Source organism: Artemia sp. Qi Xiang Cuo, chromosome 13 (genome assembly GCF_049724085.1).
Source record: "Artemia sp. Qi Xiang Cuo chromosome 13, ASM4972408v1, whole genome shotgun sequence".
Taxonomy (NCBI): Eukaryota; Metazoa; Arthropoda; class Branchiopoda; order Anostraca; family Artemiidae; genus Artemia; species Artemia sp. Qi Xiang Cuo.
Window position 1 is genome coordinate 9,026,409 of NC_142806.1, and position 20,761 is coordinate 9,047,169.

General features: G+C 34.5%; 1 protein-coding gene across 3 annotated transcripts in view; it reads right to left on the minus strand.

Moving 5' to 3' along the window:
- LOC148944914 (tubby-related protein 3-like) overlaps positions 1–20,761 on the minus strand; it is a 197,710-nt gene that overhangs the window by 73,802 nt on the left and 103,147 nt on the right. For 2 of the 3 annotated variants that reach the window (XM_089098718.1, XM_089098719.1), the window contains exon 3: positions 32–227. In XM_089098718.1, the coding sequence (XP_088954844.1) occupies positions 32–227 (196 nt within the window). The remainder of the gene's footprint in view (positions 1–31; positions 228–20,761) is intronic. The other variant, XM_089098720.1, reaches the window with a different exon arrangement.

Here is a 20,761-nt window from a genome sequence, read left to right on the forward strand (position 1 = left end):
CTTTAATAAATCAAGTTAATTTTTTAAATACCTGATGTGTCTGCCAAGTTTAATACTGACACGGAAGGTTGAATTTTGGTTGGCGCATCTTTTGAATAGTCTGAGCTCTGACCAATGACTGGTAACACTTGGATCGGGGTTGTTTGAAAATCCTTCTTTATCAAGCTGTTCTGCGCAACTCCCAAGCCCTGGCGTCGATTCTTCTGGCGTTTTTCTAATAGCATTCTCTAAGAAAAGACATTTGATTTCATTACTGAAAACACAATAGAATAAAAAAGTTAATCGGACTGGCTCAACAAATATTAAACACTGCCAGATTAGCCATCAATTGGGCCACTAAGAGTGAATTCGGTCAAAAGTTTATAAAAAAATAGACCAACCAACTAAAAAATTACGGAAATTTAAAGAAAATGGTGAAATTAGCTTCCGACTGCATAACTATAAGAATCCAAGACTCGAATTCCAAAGACCTGGAGTCCTGATTCTTAGTTTCAAGAGTAAGGGAAACCGATCTCATGAGTTCCAAGGATGTACACCTGAGGTCCCCGAGTCACCCTACTCCCCTCCACCCAGTGCTTCCACTTTTAGTTTTAAAGATTAAGAATTTGGTGTGCTAAATTTGTGCAATTTTACAGAAAAGGAGACGGAATTTCGCTGTCGAAAACAGGAATGTATAACAAAAACACCCCTTAGAAAAGGAGACGGAATTTCGCTGTCGAAAACAGGACTGAATAACAAAAGCACCCCACACACAGCCTTCACATAATTCAGGTTGTAGCTCCAGGTGTTACAATTTAGAACTTCAATTGTTACTGCTATTGTTAAGATATAACAGCTTTTTACTGAATTGTTACTCAGTTGTTAAGATGTAACAGAGGTAACATCAAGTTATGAATTAGCTTTTGAATACAGTAGGATAAGCTACAGTTACAGATACGTTGGCTCAAGATACTTCATGAAAGTCTAATTTCAGGGATTTAAAATGTAGTTAAAATTGGAGTAGGCAAACAAGTTGCTCATTGTTTAAATTACGAGGTTCTACCATAGTAATGTTTAAATTTGGCTTTGTAAGCTATTCACTTTACTTGTAATTAATTTATAACACTTTTTATATAAAACAAGTTTTCCAAAGAAAAGTAAAGAGCTCCATTAAGCCAATAATGAGCAGAAATAAAGTCAAATAATCTTCCAAGTTTAAAACCAACACAAATCACTATCAATAAATAAATGAAACCCAAAATAAAAAAAAATTACAATAAATAGCCGAGTCAAACCCAAAACGAGCAGAAATTAACATTAGTACGGCTGATAACCTCCATGCCTTTTCAAGACCAGAACATATTTGCTCTTACTGAAAGAAAAAAAAATTACCGTGGATTGTCAGTTTAATTGAAATTTGCTGTTATTTATTCCTTCAAGTCTTCAGTTTTTCAGTTTAAAGTTTTCAGTAAAGCACAAATTATAGGAATTCAACTGCATAACTATAGAAATTCAAGACTCGAACTCAAGAACCTCGAGTCCTGATTCATAGTTTCAAGAGTAACAGGAACGATCTCATGAGTTCCAAGGATGCACATCTGAGGTCCCCGAGTCACCCTACCCCCCTCCACCCAGTGCTTCCACTTTTAGTTTTAAAGATTAAGAATTTGGTGTGCTAAATTTGTGCAATTTTAAAGAAAAGGAGACGGAGTTTCTCTGTCGAAAACAGGAATGTATAACAAAAGCACCCCTTAGAAAAGGAGACGGAATGTCGCTGTCGAAAACAGGACTGAATAACAAAAGCACCCCACACACAGCCTTCACATAATTCAGTTTGTAGCTCCAGGTGTTGCAATGTAGAACTTCAATTGTTACTGCTATTGTTTAGATGTAACAGTGTTTTACTGAATTGTTACTCAGTTGTTAAGATGTAACAGCTGTAACATCGAGGTAAGAATTACCTTTTGAATACAGTAGGATAAGCCACAGTTACAGCTATGTTGGCTCAAGATGCTTCATGAAAGTCTAATTTCAGGGATTTAAAATGTAGTTCAAATTGGAGTAGGCTTATAAAGCTGTTCATTATTTAAATTACGAGGTTCTACCATAGTAATGTTTAAATTTGGCTTTGTAAGCTATTCACTTTACTTGTAATTAATTTAAAACACTTTTTATATAAAAAAAAAGTTTTTCAAAGAAAAGTAAAGAGATCATTAAGCCAAAAATGACCGGAAATAAAGTCAAATAATCTTCCAAGCGTAGAACTACCACCAATTACTATCAATAAATAAATGAAACCCAAAACAAACAGAAATTACAATAGATAGCCGAGTAAAACCCAAAACGAGCAAAAATTAACATTAGTACGGCTGATAACCCCCATGCCTTTTCAAGACCAGAACATGTTTGCTCTTACTGAAAGAAAAAAATACCGTGGATTGTCAGTTTAATTGAAATATGCTGTTATTTATTCCTTCAAGTTTTCAGTTTTTCAGTTTTGAAGTTTTCAGCAAAGCGCAAATTTTGTTCTGGTTGTCAGTAGTAATGTAGTAATATTTACAAGCGCACAGTACCCATACCATACAAGCGCACAGTCCCCCCATATAGCTATAATGGTAAGTAGAGGGCAGTACCACCATATATTTATAATGATAAGTAGCGCATAGTACCCTGCCATACAAGCAGACAGTGTAATGACCGGAATTCAACCACCGTGAAAAAATTCGTGTTGATCTGTGTTCAAAGTGCGTAATGATTCCTTTGTTTGAAATTGTGGAATTCTTTTTGTAATTTAATTTGTTAGGCGTGGTTGACTTATGTTTAACCTTGAACTAATTTACATAAATTAATTTATTATTAATTAATTTACATAATTACATTAATTTACTTAATTAAATTAATTTACATAATTATATTAATTAATTTTTTTTATTTATTTTTTTTTACTTTTTTTAACTTTTTTCAACTTTTTTAACTTTTTTTTTAACTTTTTTTTTAACTTTTTAGATTTTTTACATTCTAAGTATCTTCCCATTGATTTTTTATGAAATTTGGGTTTGATGTAGGAATCGAACGGGAGACCAGTGATTTCCTAAGGTAAAAGAACGAAACGTTAATCGACTGAACCAACAAGTCATTGAACATATTATGATTTTAGAAATACATCCAATGAATTGTTTCTGGGACATTGCCCAACTGATGTTAAGCCTCACAATATCGTAACAGGTTCATTCCATTGAACTGGAACAAGTTCAAGCACATTCGATTTATCAATTGTATTTTTGATAGGTGTTAAAAGTGACATGTTTCGGGGCATTTTTATGGCATTATCATGAGAATATGCATACCACGATGATTTGAGATGCATACTAGACAAACAATTTCTTCTGATACTTGGGCCCCAAGTCCTACCCTTATCCCTCAACCCTATCCCTCCATCATCCCTCCAACCCCTATCCCTCCACCCTTCCTCCAAACCCAACCCCCCCCCCCCCCAACATTGTTTTATCTTTTTTTTTATTTTTCAAAGTTCATTTTGGATTTTTACATTCTCTTGATTTTTCAAAGTTCATTTTGAATTTCTTTCATTGAAATGCAAGAGTTAGATTATTTCAGTAGTGTTTTGTCATGGTTTACCTTGTCGCAGTTACATTTTCTTAATTTTTCAAAGTTCATTTTGATTTTCTTTCGTTGAAATGCAAGAGTTGGAATATTTCAGTAGTGTTATGTTGTGCTTTACCTTGTCACAGTTACATGCTCTTGATTTTTCAAAGTTCATTTTGAATATCTTTCGTGAAATGCAAGAGTTGGAATATTTCAGTTGGGTTTTGTCGTGGTTTACCATGTCACAGTTACATTCTCTTGATTTTTCAAAGTTCATTTTGAATTTCTTTAATGAAATGCAAGAGTTGGAATATTTCAGTAGTGTTTTATCGTGGTTTAGCATGGCCCAGTTACATTCTATTGATTTTTCAAAGTTCATTTTGGATTTCTTTCCTTAAAATGCAAGAGTTGGAATATTTCAGTAGTGTTTTGTCGTGCTTTACCATGTCAGAGTTACATTCTCTTGATTTTTCAAAGTTCATTGTGGATTTATTTACTTGAAATGCAAGAGTTGGAATATTTCAGTAGTGTTCTTTCGTGGTTTACCTTGTCACAGTTACATTCTCTTGATTTTTCAAAGTTCATTTTTGGATTTCTTTCATTGAAATGCAAGAGTTGGAATATTTCAGTATTGTTTTGTTATGGTTTACCTTGTCACGGTTACATTCTCTTGATTTTTCAAAGTTCATTTTGAATTACTTTCGTGAATTGCAAGAGTTGGAATATTTCAGTAGTGTTTTGTCGTGGTTTACCATGTCACAGTTACATTCTCTTAACGTTTAAAAGTTCATTTTGAATTTCTTTCGTTTCAGTAGTGTTTTGTCGTGGTTTACCATGTCACAGTTACATTCTCTTAATTTTTCGAAGTTCATTTTGAATTTCTTTCGTTGACATGCAAGAGTCGGAATATTTCAGTAGTGTCTTGTTGTGCTTTAACTTGTCACAGTTACATTCTCTTAATTTTTCAAAGTTCATTTTGGATTTCTTTCGTTGAAATGCAAGAGTTGGAATATTTCAGTAGTGTTTCGTTGTGCTTTACCTTGTCGCAGTTACATTCTCTTGATTTTTCAAAGTTCATATTGAATTTCTTTCGTCAAAGGCAAGAGTTGGAATATTTCAGTAGTGTTTTATCGTGTTTTACCTTGTCCCAGTTACATTCTATTGATTTTTCAAAGTTCATTTTGGATTTCCTTCCTTGAAATGCAAGAGTTGGAATATTTCAGTAGTGTTTCGTCGTGGTTTACCTTGCCACAGTTACATTCTTTTGATTTTTCAAAGTTCATTGTGGATTTCTTTCCTTGAAATGCAAGAGTTGGAATATTTCAGTAGTGTTTTGTCATGGTTTACCTTGTCACAGTTACATTCTCTTAATTTTTCAAAGTTCATTTTGAGTTTCTTTCGTGAAATGCAAGAGTTGGAATATTTCAGTAGTGTTTCGTAGTGGTTTACCATATCACAGATACATTCTCTTAATTTTTCAAAGTTCATTTTGAATTTCTTTCGTTGAAATGCAAGAGTTGGATTATTTCAGTAGTCTTGTTGTGCTTTACCTTGTCACAGTTACATTCTCTTGATTTTTCAAAGTTCATTTTGTATTTCTTTCCTTGAAATGCAAGAGTTGGAATATTTCAGTAGTGTTTTGTCGTGGTTTACCTTGTCACAGTAACATTCTCTTGATTTTTCAAAGTTTATTTTGGATTTTTACATTCTCTTGATTTTTCAAAGTTCATTTTGATTTTTTTTCATGTAATGCAAGAGTTGGAATATTTCAGTAGTGTCTTGTTGTGCCTTACCTTGTCACTGTTACATTCTCTTGATTTTTCAAAGTTCATTTTGGATTTCTTTCCTTGAAATACAAGAGTTGGAATATTTCAGTAGTGTTTTGTTGTGCTTTACATTGTAACAATTACATTCTCCTGATTTTTCTAAGTTCATTTTGAATTTCTTTCGTGAAATGCAAGAGTTGGAATATTTCAGTAGTGTTTCGTAGTGGTTTACCATGTCACAGATACATTCTCTTAATTTTTCAAAGTTCATTTTGAATTTCGTTCGTGAAAGGCAAGAGTTGGATTATTTCAGTAGTGTCTTGTTGTGGTTTACCTTGTCACAGTTACATTCTCTTGATTTTTCAAAGTTCATTTTGGATTTCTTTCGTTGAAATGCAAGAGTTGGAATATTTCAGTAGTGTTTCGTTGTGCTTTACCTTGTCGCAGTTACATTCTCTTAATTTTTCAAAGTTCATTTTTAATTTCTTTCGTCAAATGCAAGAGTTTGAATATTTCAGTAGTGATTTATCGTGTTTTACCTTGTCCCAGTTACATTCTATTGATTTTTCAAAGTTTATTTTGGATTTCCTTCCTTGAAATGCAAGAGTTGGAATATTTCAGTAGTGTTTTGTCGTGGTTTACATTGTCACAGTTACATTCTCTTGATTTTTCATAGTTTGTTGTGGGTTTATTTCCTTGAAATGCAAGAGTTGTAATATTTCAGTAGTGTTTTGTCTTGGTTTACCATGTCACAGTTACATTCTCTTGATTTTTCGAAGTTCATTTTGAATTTCTTTGAAATGTAAGAGTTGGAATATTTCAGTAGTGTTTCGTAGTGGTTTACCATATCACAGATACATTCTCTTAATTTTTCAAAGTTCATTTTGAATTTCTTTCGTTGAAATGCAAGAGTTGGATTATTTCAGTAGTCTTGTTGTGCTTTACCTTGTCACAGTTACATTCTCTTGATTTTTCAAAGTTCATTTTGGATTTCTTTCATTGAAATGCAAGAGTTGGAATATTTCAGTAGTGTTTTGTTATGGTTTACCTTCTCACAGTTACATTCTCATGATTTTTCAAAGTTCAGTTTTAATTTCTTTCCTTGAAATGCAAGAGTTGGAATATTTCAGTAGTGTTTTGTCGTGGTTTACCTTGTCACAGTAACATTCTCTTGATTTTTCAAAGTTCATTTTGAATTTTTACTTTATCTTGATTTTTCAAAGTTCATTTTGATTTTTTTTCATGTAATGCAAGAGTTGGAATATTTCAGTAGTGTCTTGTTGCGCTTTACCTTGTCACTGTTACATTCTCTTGATTTTTCAAAGTTCATTGTGGATTTCTTTCCTTGAAATACAAGAGTTAGAATATTTCAGTAGTGTTTTGTTGTGCTTTACCTTGTCACAGTTACATTCTCTTGATTTTTCAAAGTTCATTTTGAATTTCTTTCGTGAAATGCAAGAGTTGGAATATTTCAGTAGTGTTTCGTAGTGGTTTACCATGTCACAGATACATTCTCTTGACTTTTCAAAGTTCATTTTGAATTTCGGTCGTGAAAGGCTAGAGTTGGAATATTTCAGTAGTGTTTTGTCGTGGTTTACCTTGTCACAGTTACAATCTCTTGTTGTTTCAAAGTTCATTTTTGATTTCTTTAATTGAAATGCAAGAGTTGGAATATTTCAGTTGTGTTTTGTAGTGGTTTACATTATCACACTTACATTCTCTTGACTTTTAAAACTTCATTTTTTGATTTCTTTAGTTGAAATGTAAGAGTTGGAATATTTCAGTAGTGTTTTGTTATGGTTTACCTTGTCACAGTTACATTCTCTTGATTATTCGAAGTTCATTTTTTAATTTATTTCGTTGAAATGCAAGAGTTGGAATATTTCAGTAGTGTTTTGTCACGGCTTACCTTGCCACAGTTACATTCTCTTGATTTTTCAAAGTTCATTTTGAATTTCTTTCATTGAAATGCAAGAGTTGGAATATTTTAGTAGTGTTTTGTCGTGGTGTACCATCTCACTGTTACATTCTATTGATTTTTCATAGTTCATTTTGTATTTCTTTCGTTGAAATACAAGAGTTGGAATATTTCACTCGTGTTTAGTCATGGTTTACCATGTTATCGTTACATTTTTTGATTTTTCAAAGTTCATTTTGAATTTCTTTCAGTGTTTTGTTATGGTTTACCTTGTCACATCTACATTCTCCTGATTTTTTCAAAGTTTTTCAAAGTTCATTTTGAATTTCTTTCGTGAAATGCAAGAGTTGGAATCTTTCAGAAGTGTTTTTTCATGATTTACTTTGCCACATGTAAATTTTCTTTATTTTTCAAAGTTCATTTTGAATTTCTTTCGTTGAAATGCAAGACTTGGAATATTTCAGTAGTGTTTTGTCATGGTTTACCTTGCCATAGTTACATGCTCTTGATTTTTCAAAGTTCATTTTGAATTTCTTTCATTGAAATGCAAGAGTTGGAATAGTTCAGTAGTGTTTTGTTGTGGTTCACCATCCCACAGTTACATTCTCTTGATTTTTCAAAGTTCATTTTGGATTTCTTTCGTTGAAATGCAAGAGTTGGAATATTTCAGTAGTGTTTATGTCATGGTTTACCATCTCACAGTTACATTCTCATGATTATTCAAAGTTCATTTTGAATTTCTTTCATTGAAATGCAAGAGTTGGATTATTTCAGTAGTGTTTTGTCGTGGTTTACCATGTTACAGTTACATTCTATTAATTTTTCAAAGTTCATTTTGAATTTCTTTCGTTGAAATGCAAGAGTTGGAATATTTCAGTAGTGTCTTGTTGTGATTTACCTTGTCACAGTTATATTCTCTTGATTTTTCAAAGTTCACTTTGAATTTCTTTCATTGAAATGCAAGAGTTGGAATATTTTAGTAGTGTCTGGTCATGATTTACCTTGTCAAAATTACATTCTCTTGATTTTTCAAAGTTCATTTTGAATTTCTTTCGTGAAATGCAAGAGTTGGAATATTTTAGTAGTGTTCTGTCATGGTTTACCTTGTCACAGTTACATTCTCTTGATTTTGCAAAGTTCATTTTGGATTTCTTTCATTGAAATGCATGAGTTGTAATATTTCAGTTGTGTTTTGTTTTGGTTTACCTTATCAAAGTTAAGTTATCTTGATTTTTCAAAATTAATTTTGAATTTTTTTCATTTAACTAAAATCTTTACACTATTTCAGTAGCATTTTGTAGTGTTTTACCATTCCACAGTTATATTCTATGGACTTTTCAAATTTCAATCTGGATTTCTTTCGTTGAAATGCAAGAGTTGGAATATTTAAGTAGTGTTTTGTCATGGTTTACCATGTCACAGTTACATTCTCATGATTTTTCAAAGTTCATTTTGAATTTCTTTCATTGAAATGCAAGAGTTGGATTATTTCAGTAGTGTTTTGTCGTGGGTTACCTTATCACAGTTACATTCTATTAATTTTTGAAAGTTCATTTTTAATTTCTTTCGTTGAAATGCAAGAGTTGGAATATTTCAGTAGTGTTTTGTCGTGGTTTAAATTGTCACAGTTACATTCTCATGATTTTTTAAAGTTTATTTTGAATTTCTTTCACTGAAATGCAAGAGTTTGATTATTACAGTAGTGTTTTGTTGTGGTTTACATTCTCACACTTACATTCTCTTGATTTTTCAAAGTTCGTTTTGGATTTCTTTCGTTGAAATGCAAGATTTGGAATATTTCAAAGGGTTTTGTCATGGTTTACCTAGTCACAGTAACATTCTCTTAATTTTTCAAAGTTAATTTTGAATTTCTTTCATTGAAATGCAAGAGTTGGAATATTTAATTAGTGTTTTGTTGTGCTTTACCTTATCACAGTTACATTCTATTGATTTTTTCCATGTTCATTTTGGATTTCATTCATTGAAATGAAAGAGTTAGATTATTTCAGTAGTTTATTATTGTGGTTAACCTTGTCACTACAACTTTTTAATTATTTTCCAAGAGTGTTTTTGGATTTTATCCCTAGAATAGCATGAGTTTGAATATTTAACAATTGTTTTCACGTCCTTTAACTTGTCAAAGTTCCAGCCACTTGATTTTTAAATGTTCACTTTTGGATTTCTATAGTTGAAATGCAAGAGTTGGAATATTTCAGTAGTGTATTGTTATGGTTTACCTTGTCACAGTTACATTCTTTTGATTTTTTTCAAAGTTCATTTTGAATTTCTTTCGTTGAAATGCAAGAGTTGGAATATTTCAGTAGTGTTTTGTCACGGTTTACCTTGCCACAGTTACATTCACTTGATTTTTCAAAGTTCATTTTGAATTTCTTCATTGAAATGCAAGAGTTGGAATATTTCAGTAGTGTTTTGTCGTGGTTCACCATCTCACAATTACAGTCTCTTGACTTTTCAAAGTTTATTTTGGATTTATTTTATTGAAATGCCAAAGTTTGAATATTTCAGTAGCCTTTTGTCATGGTTTACTATGTCACAGTTACATTCTAATGATTTTTAAAAGTTCATTTTAAATTTATTTAATTGAAATGTAAGAGTTGGAATATTTCAGTAGTGTTTTGTCGTGGTTTACCTTGTCATAATAACATTCTCTTGATTTTTCAAAATTCATTTTGGATTTCTTTCCATGAAATGCAAGAGTTGGAATATTTCAGTAGTGTTTTGTCGTGGTTTACCTTGTCACAGTTACATTCTCATGATTTTCAAAGTTCAAATTCCACATTATTGCACAGAAATATCGAAATCATAGGTTAGGTTAGGCTAGCCTAAGTACGCGCGCGTACGTAGGCTAGCCAAACCTAACCTATGATTTTGATATTTCTGTGCAATAATGTGGAACTTGAACTTTGAAAAATCATGAGAATGTAACTGTGACAAGGTAAACCAAGACAAAACACTACTGAAATATTCCAACTCTTGCATTTCAAGGAAAGAAATCCAAAATAAATTTTGAAAAATCAAGAGAATGTAATTATGACAAGGTAAACCACGACAAAACACTACTGAAATATTCAAACTATTACATTTCAATGAAAGAAATTCAAAATGAACTTTGAAAAATCATGAGAATGTAACTGTGACATGGTAAACCAGGACAAAACACTACTGAAATATTTCAGCTCTGGCATTTTCCCGAAAGAAATCCAAAATGAACTTGGAAAAATCAATAGAATGTAACTGTGAGATGGTGAACCACGACAAAACACTACTGAAATATTCCAACCCTTGCATTTCAATGAAAGAAATTCAAAATGAACTTTGAAAAATCAAGTGAATGTAACTATGGCAAGGTAAACTATGACAAAACACTACTGAAATATCCCAAATCTTGCATTTCAACGAAAGAAATCCAAAATGAACTTTGAAAAAAATCAAAAGAATGTAACTGTTACAAGGTAAACCATAACAATACACTACTGAAATATTTTAACTCTTGCATTTCAACGATAGAAGTCCAAAAATGAACTTTGAAAAATCAAGAGGATGTAACTATGACAAGGTAAACCACAACAAAACACTACTGAAATATTCCAACTCTTGCATTTCAAGGGAAGAAATCCAAACGGAACTTTGAAAAATCGAGAGAATGTAACTGTGGCAAGGTAAACCATGACAAAACACTACTGAAATATTCCAACTCATGCATTTCATTGAAATAAATCCAAAATGAAATGATCAAAATCGTTATAATGTAACTGTGAAATGGTAAGCCATGACAGAGATCTACTAGAATATTCCAACTCTTCCTCTTAATAAAGTAATTTCAAAAAGAAATTCGAAAACTAATGCAATTTCAACTGTGACAAGGTAAACCAGGACAAAAACCCTACTGAAATATTCCATCTCTTGTATTTCAACGAAAGAAATCCAAAATGAACCTTGAAAAATCAAGAGAATGTAAGTGTGACAATGTAAATCACGACAAGACACTACTAAACTATTCAAACTCTTGCATTTCAATGAAAGAAATTCAAAATGAACTTTGAAAAATAAAGAGAATGTAACTGTGACAAGGTAAAGCACAACAAAACACTTCTAAAATATTCCAACTCTTGCATTTCAACGAATGAAATTAAAAATGAACTTTGAAAAATCAAGAGAATGTAACTTCGACGAGGTAAACCACGACAAAACACTAGTGAAATATTCCAACTCTTGCATTTCAACGAAAGAAATCCAAAATGAACTTTGAAAAATGAAGAGAATGTAACTGTGGCAAAGTAAACCACGACAAAACACTACTTAAATAATCCAACTCTTGCATTTCAACGAAAGAAATTCAAAATGAACTTTGAAAATTTAATAGAATGTCACTGTGACAAGGTAAACCATGACAAAACACTACTGAAATATTCTACGTCTTGCATTTCAACGAAAAAAATTAAAAATGAACTTCGAAAAAATCAAGAGAATGTAACAGTGACAAGGTAAACCATAACAAAACCCTTCTGAAATATTCCAACTCTTGCATTTCACGAAAGAAATTCAAAATGAACTTTGAAAAACTATGAAAAAATAAAGAGAATGTAACTGTGAGAAGGAAGATCATAAAAAAACACTACTGAAATATTCCAGCTCTTGCATTTCACGAAAGAAATTCAAAATGAACTTTGAAAAAATTTGAAAAAATCAGGAGAATGTAACTGTAACAAGGTAAACCATAACAAAACACTACTGAAATATTCCAACTCTTGCATCTCACGAAAGAAATTCAAAATGAACTTTTAAAAATCAAGAAAATGTAACTGTGACAAGGTAAACCACAACAAAACACTACTGAAATAACCCAACTCTTGCATTTCAATGAAAGAAATTCAAAATGAACTTTGAAAAAATCATGAGAATGTAACTGTGACAAGGTAAACCACGACAAATCACAACTGAAATATTCCAACTCTTGCATTTCAACGAAAGAAATTCAAAATGAACTGAAAAATTAAGAGAATGTAACTGTGACAAGGTAAGCCACGACAAAACACTACTGAAATAATCCAACTCTTGCATTTCAATGAAAGAAATTCAAAATGAACATTGGAAAATCAAAAAAACGTAACTGTGACATGGTAAACCATGACTAAACACTACTGAAATATTCCATCTCTTGTATTTCAACGAAAGAAATACAAAATGAACTTTGAAAAATCAATAGAATGTAACAGTGTCATGGTAAAAAACTAAAAAACAATACTTAAATACTTTAATTTCAATGAATGAAATTAAAAATTAACTTTTAAAAATCAATAGAATGTAACTGTGACAAGGTAAACCCAGAAAAAACACTATTAACACATTCTGACTCTTGCATTTCAACGAAAGAAATTAAAAAATGAACTTTGAAAAATCATGAGAGTGTAACTGTGACAAGGTAAAGCATAACAAAACACTACTGAAATATTCCAACTCTTGCGTTTCGACGATAGAAATCCAAAAATGAAGTTTTAAAAATCATGAGAATGTAAATGTGACAAGGTAAACCACGATAAAACACTACTGAAATATTCCAACTCTTGCATTTCAACGAAATAAATCCAAAATGAACTTTGAAAAATCAAGAGAATGTAACTGTGACAAGGTAAACCACAACAAGACACTAATGAAATAATCCAACTCTAGCCTTTCACGAACGAAATTCAAAATGAACTTTGAAAAATTAAGAGAATGTATCTGTGACAAGGTAAACCATGACGAAACACTACTGAAATATGCCAACTCTTGCATTTCAACGAAAGAAATCCAAAATGAACTTTGAAACATCAAGAGAATGTAACTGTGACAAGGTAAAGCACAACAAAACACTACTGAAATATTCCAACTCTTGCATTTCAAGGAAAGAAATCCACAATCAACTTTGAAAAATCAAGAGAATGTAACAGTGACAAGGTAAAGCACAACAAGACACTACTGAAATATTCCAACTCTTGCATTTCATGAAAGACATTCAAAATGAACTTTGAAAAATCAAAAGAATGTAAAAATCCAAAATGAACTTTTAAAAATCAAGATAATGTTACTATGACAAGGTAAACCACAACAAAAAACTACTGAAATATTCCAACTCTTAAATTTCAAGTAAAGAAATACAAAATAAACTTTGAAAAATCACGAGAATGTAACTGTGAGAAGGTAAACCATAACAAAACCCTACTGACATATTCCAACTCTTGCATTTCAACGAGCAAAATCCAAAATAAACTTTGAAAAATCAAGAGAATGTAACTGTGACAAGGTAAAGCACAACAAGACACTACTGAAATAATCCAACTCTTGCATTTCAACGAAAGAAATTCAAAATAAACTTTGAAAAATTAAGAGAATGTATCTGTGACATGGTAAACCACTACGAAACACCACTGAAATATTCCAACTCTTGCATTTAAAGAAAGAAATTCAAAATGAACTTTGAAAAAATCAAGCGAATGTAGCTGTGACATGATAAACCATGACAAAACACTACTGAAATATTCCAACTCTTGCATTTCAAGGAAAGAAACCCACAACAAACTTTGAAAAATCAAGAGAATATAACTTTGACAAGGTGAACCACGACAAAATACTATTGAAATATTCCTACTCTTGCATTTCAAGGAAGGAAATCCAAAATAAACTTTGAAAAATCAATAGAATGTAACTGGGACAAGGTAAACCACGATAAAACACTACTGAAATATTCCAACTCTTGCATTTGACGAAAGAAATTCAAAATGAACTTTGAAAAATCAAGAGAATGTAACTGTGACAATGTAAAGCACAACGAAATACTACTGAAATGTTCCAACTCTTGCATTTAAACGAAAGAAATCCAAAATGAACTTTGAAAAATCAAAAGAATGTAACTGTGACAAGGTAAAGCACAACAAGATACTACTGAAATATTCCAACTCTTGCATTTCAACGAAAGAAATTCAAAATGAACTTTGAAAAAATGAAGAGAATGTAACTGTGACATGGTAAACCACGACAAAACACTACTGAAACGAAAGAAATTCAAAATGAACTTTGAAAAATTAAGAGAATGTAACTGTGACATGGTAAACCACGACAAAATACTACTGAAATATTCCAACTCTAGCATTTCACGAAAGAAATTCAAAATTAACTTTGAAAAATCAAGAGAATGTAACCGTGACACGGTAAACCATAACAAAACACTACTGAAATATTCCAACTCTTGCATTTCAATGAAAGAAATCCAAAAATGAATTTTGAAAAATCAAGAGAATGTAACTGTGACAAGACAAACCACGACAAAACACTACTGAAATATTCCAACTCTTGGATTTTCAAGGAAAGAAATCCACAATGAACTTTGAAAAATTAAGAGAATGTAACTGTGACATGGTAAACCACGACAAAACACTACTGAAATATTCCAACTCTTGCATTTCAAGGAAGGAAATCCAAAATGAAGTTTGAAAAATCAATAGAATGTAACTGGGACAAGGTAAACCACGATAAAACAATACTGAAATATTCCAACTCTTGCATTTCAAGAAAGAAATTCAAAATGAACTTTGAAAAATCAAGAGAATGTAACTGTGACAAGGTAAACCATGACAAAACACTACTGAAATAGTCCAACTCTTGCATTTCACGAAAGAAATTCAAAATGAACTTTGAAAAATCAAGAGCATGTAACTGTGACAAGGTAAAGCACAACATAACACTACTGAAATATTCCAACTCTTGCATTTCAACGAAAGAAATTCAAAATGAACTTTGAAAAATTAAGAATATGTAACTGTGACAAGGTAAACCATGACAAAACACTACTGAAATAATCCAACTCTTGCATTTCAATAAAAGAAATTCAAAATGAACTTAGAAAAATCAAGAGAATGTAAAAATCCAAAATGAACTTTGAAAAATAAAAAAAAGAAAAAAAAATGTTGGGGGAGGGGGGGGGTTGGAGGGAGGGTGGAGGGATAGGGGTTGGAGGGATGGTGGAGGGATAGGGTTGAGGGATAGGGGTAAGACTTGGGGCCCAAGTATCAATTAACACCTATCAAAAATCCAATTGATAAATCGAATGTGCTTGAACTTGTTCCAGTTCAATGGAATGAACCTGTTACGATATTGTGAGGCTTAACATCAGTTGGGCAATGTCCCAGAAACAATTCATTGGATGTATTTCTAAAATCATAATATGTTCAATGACTTGTTGGTTCAGTCGATTAACGTTTCGTTCTTTTACCTTAGGAAATCACTGGTCTCACGTTCGATTCCTACATCAAACCCAAATTTCATAAAAAATCAATGGGAAGATACTTAGAATGTAAAAAATCAAAAAAAAGTTAAAAAAAAAGTTTAAAAACAGTTAAAAAAAGTAAAAAAAAAAGTTAAAAAAAAAGTTTAAAAAAGTAAAAAAAAAGTAAAAAAAAAAGTTAAAAAAAATTAATTAATGTAATTATGTAAATTAATTAATAATAAATTAATTTACGTAAATTAGTTCAAGGTTAAACATAAGTCAACCACGCCTAACAAATTAAATTACAAAAAGAATTTCATAATTTCAAACAAAGGAATCATTACGCACTTTGAACACAGATCAACACGAATTTTCACGGAGGTTGAATTCCGGTCATTACACTGTCTGCTTGTATGGCAGGATACTGTGCGCTATTTATCATTATAAATATATGGTGGTACTGCCCTCTACTTACCATTATAGCTATATGGGGGGACTGTGCGCCTGTATGGTATGGGTACTGTGCGCTTGTAAATATTACTACATTACTACTACTGTTGTCATCCTTAAAGACATAATAGTAGGAGGGGGGTACCAGTCGTGTCAGGACATAATTTATTTGATGGTTTTATGGATTTTGTCAGTGAGAATGGAAAAACAGGAACTTTGTCACTTTCATGGACTATAGAGTCATTAGGGAGAACACGTGGTTAATGGGGTCAATGTTGTTGTTGTTGTTTTGGGCACGCGATAGAGTCATAAGGGAGAACACGTGGTTAATGGGGTCAATGTTGTTATTTTTGTTTTGTGCACTCGATAGAGTCATAAGGGGGAACACGTGGTTAATGGGGTCAATGTTATTGTTGTTGTTTTGGGCACGCGATAGAGTCATTAGGGAGAACACGTGGTTAAAGGGGTCAATGTTATTGTTGTTGTTTTGGTCAAGCGATAGAGTCATTAGGGAGAACACGTGGTTAATGGGGTCAATGTTGTTGTTGTTGTTCAATGCAGATGTTATGAGTTTCCGAGAGATCGCGTGTTTTCAATATTTGTTGTTCGAGCAAAATGTTACGAGGTCCTGGGAAAAAGTCAGACCGCGTTTTTTAAATTTTTTTTGTTACATGCAAATGATATTAGTGTCCGATAGAGCGCGTGTTTCCAGTATTTGTTATTCGAACCAAATGGTCCGACTTCCCTGGAAACAGGTAATTAATGTCTGACAGATAACATAAAGTTAATTAATGTCTTTGGATTTCGAACAGAAATGTTTTAGAGAAACAGTTAGATCACACATGATGTCATGATTGTTTGAATTGTCTCCGGCGCGAAGTTTTTTAATGTCTGGAGTTCTTCCAGAAGAATCGTTTCCGAGCAAATGTTTTGATCTTAGCGCGCGAAAAGGTTTCCAAATAATTGAAATAAGCCAGCGCAGGGATGCCAAACAAAAGGAACATGCTGAAATTCCGTTTGGGATAATTTTGGCGAAACCGTTTTAGCTATTTTATGGAACTATTTCGACGAAACAGTTAGAGACATTATAAAATATGATTTTGAAGAGATTTTAGAAGAGAATTTAATGGTGAAACTCTGTGGTCGTTATAATACACAAGTTCCATTTGAAGAGTGTTGTGAGATCCCACTACCCCAACCCCAAAGGGCTCCAATCCCCCTACCCCAACCCCAAAGGGTTCCAATCCCCCTACCTCAACCCCGAAGGAAGCCCCCGGTCCTCAAGGGTCCCCCCAAGCTCCCTAAGGGTCCCCACACCCCCACAGGCTCTCCCCGGGCCCCCAAAGGCCCACCCCACGCCCCCAGAGGTTCACCGGGCTCCCAAAGGACCATTCGACCCTCAAGGGTCCCCCAGACCCCCAAAGGCCCTCCCCCAGTCCCCAAAGGTCCCCCGGACCCCCAAAGGCCCTCCCCGATCCTCAAAGGCCCCCCAGGCACCCAAAAGGCCTCCCGAACCCCCAAAACCCTCCCCCAGTCCCCAAAGGTCCACCGGGCTCCCACATGGCCCCCCGGACCCCCAAAGACTCCTCAGCCCCACATTATAATACTTTTTTAAGGCTTTATTATATCTTTTCAGAACAAATTATTGTTTTAAGGAATTATTTTGGCGAAACAGTGAGAGACATTTTAAAATATGATTTATGAAGAGATTTTAGAAGAGGATTTAATGGTGAAACTCTGTGGTCGTTATAATACACAAGTTCCATTTGAACAGTGTTGTGAGATCCCACTACCCCAACCCCAAAGGGCTCCAGTCCCCCTACCCCAACCCCAAACGGTTCCAATCCCCCTACCTCAACCCCGAAGGAAGCCCCCGGTCCTCAAGGGTCCCCCCAAGCTCCCAAAGGGCCCCCCCACCCCCAAAGGCTCTCCCCGGGCCCCCAAAGGCCCTCCCCCGGCCCCCAAAGGTCCACCGGGCTCCCAAAGGATCATTCGACCCTCAAGGGTCCCCCAGACCCCCCAAGGCCCGCCTCCCGGCCCCAAAGGTCCCCCGGACCCCCAAGGCCCTCCCCGATCCTCAAAGACCCCCAGGCACCCAAAAGGCCCCCCGAACCCCCAAAACCCTCCCCCGGCCCCCAAAGGTCCACCGGGCTCCCAAAGGGCCCCCGGACCCCCAAAGACTCCTGAGCCCCACATTATAATACTTTTTAAGGCTTTATTATATCTTTTCAGAACAAATTATTATTTTAGGGAATTATTTCGGCGAAACAGTTAGAGACATTTTAAAATATGATTTATGAAGAGATTTTAGAAGAGGATTTGAGGGTCAAACTCCTTGGTCGTTATAATACACTAGTTACATTTGAACAGTGTTGTGAGGGCCTCTACCACAACCCCAAAGGGCTCCAATCCCCCTACCCCCACCCCAAAGGGATCCGATCCCTCTACCCCAACCCCAAAGGGTTCCAATCCCCCTACCTCAACCCCGAAGGAAGCCCCCGGTCCTCAAGGACCCCCCCCACGCTCCCACAGAACTCCCACACCCAACAGACTCCCCGGGCTCCCGAAGGCCCTATCCCTGTCCCCAAACGTCCACCGGGCTCCCAAAGGACCAAATGGTGCTCAAGGGCTCCCCCTTCCCACAACGGCCCTCCCCAAGCCTCCCCAGGCCCACCCCGGTCCTCAAGGGCCCCCCCACAGACCCCCAAAGGCTCTCCCCGGGCCCTCAAAGGTCCTCCCCCGGTCCCCAAAGGTCCACTGAGCTCCCAAAAGACCACCCAATCCTCAAGGGCCCCAGATCCCCAAACGCCTTCCCTGGGCCCCAAAGGCCCCCCCGGTCCCCAAAGGTCCCCCGGGGCTCCCAAAAGACCACCCAATCCCAAAGGGCCCCCGGATCCCCAAAGACTCCTAAGCCCCCCATTATAATACTTTTTTTAAGGCTTTATCATATCTTTTCTGAACAAGTTCCTTTCATAATGTCATTCCTAAACCCATTTTCCAACCTCAAAGAGTCACCTCCCCATTTCGTAAATACTTTCTTGAATTTTTTAACATGGTATTTTTTTTAACTTTTTTACGTATCTTAAAATGACATGAACACAAAAAAAACTCTCACACACACTCACAAAAAAGTACACACACACACACACAAAACTTACACACACACACACACGAAAAAAAACACACAAATTCCAAAACTAACACACACACAAACTCACACACAAACACAAAAACTAACACACACACACACAAACAAAACACTCACACACACTAAAACTTACACACACACACACACACACACAAACTTACACACACACACAAAAGCTAACACACACAAAAACTTACACCCACACGCAAAAACTTACACACACACGCAAAAACTTACATGCACACAAAAACTTACATGCACACAAAAACTTACACAAACACGAAAACTTACACACACACACGAAAACTTACACACACACACAAAAACTTACACACACACGAAAACTTACACACACACACACGAAAAATTACAAACAAAAGCAAAAAAATACACACACACAAAAAATAACACACACACACACACACAAAAAATTACACATGCACACTAAAACTCACATGCACACAAAAAATTACATGCACACAAAAACTTACACACACACACACACAATTAGACAAAAAAATTACGATATTTATGCACAGTTATGTCTAAGCAATAAATATCTTAAGCCTCGACCGTTTTTATTCTTTAGAATATTCCATCGCCATGAAAATTATACTTTCAGATTCAACATGTCAGGGAACAAACTTTCAGGCTCAGCATGTAAGAGAACCCTAAATGCTCATCCCAAAAAAGAGGTAAGTTAACCCTAAACGCTCAAAGAATTTCTCTGAAATTACACTTTCAGGTTCAGCATGTAAGAGAACCCTAAATGCTAATCCCAAAAAAGGTAAGTTAACCCTAAACGCTTAAAGAATTTCGTCACAAAAGCTTACACACACAAAAACTTACACACACACTCCAAAACTTACACACACAAAAACGTACACACACATACACACACACAAACTTACACACACACACACACAAAAACTTACACACACACACAAAAACTAACACACACAAAAAATATTACATACACAATAAAACTTACACACACACACAAAAACTTACACTCACACACAAAAACTTACACACACACACAAAAACTTACACACACACACACACACACACAAAAACTTACACACACGCGAGAAAACTTACACACACACAAAAACACTAACACACACACACACTAAAACTTACACACACACACGAAAACTTACACACACACAAGCAAAAAGTAACACACACACGCAAAAACTAACACACACACACACAAACACAAACACACACAAACACACACACACACACACACAAAACTTACACATGCACACGAAAACTTACATGCACACAAAAACTTACATGCACACAAAAACGTACACACACACACAATTAGACAAAAAAATTACACGTTTATGCACAGTTATGTCTAAGCAATAAATATCTTAAGCCTCAACCGTTTTTATTCTTTAGAATAGTCCATCGACATGAAAATTATACTTTCAGATTCAACATGTCAGGGAACAAACTTTCAGGTTCAGCATGTAAGAGAACCCTAATTGCTCATCCCAAAAAAAGAGGTAAGTTAACCCTAAACGCCCAAAGAATTTCTCTGAAATAACACTTTCAGGTTCAGCATGTAGGAGAACCCTAAATGCTCATCCCCAAAAAAGGTAAGTTAACCCTAAACGCTT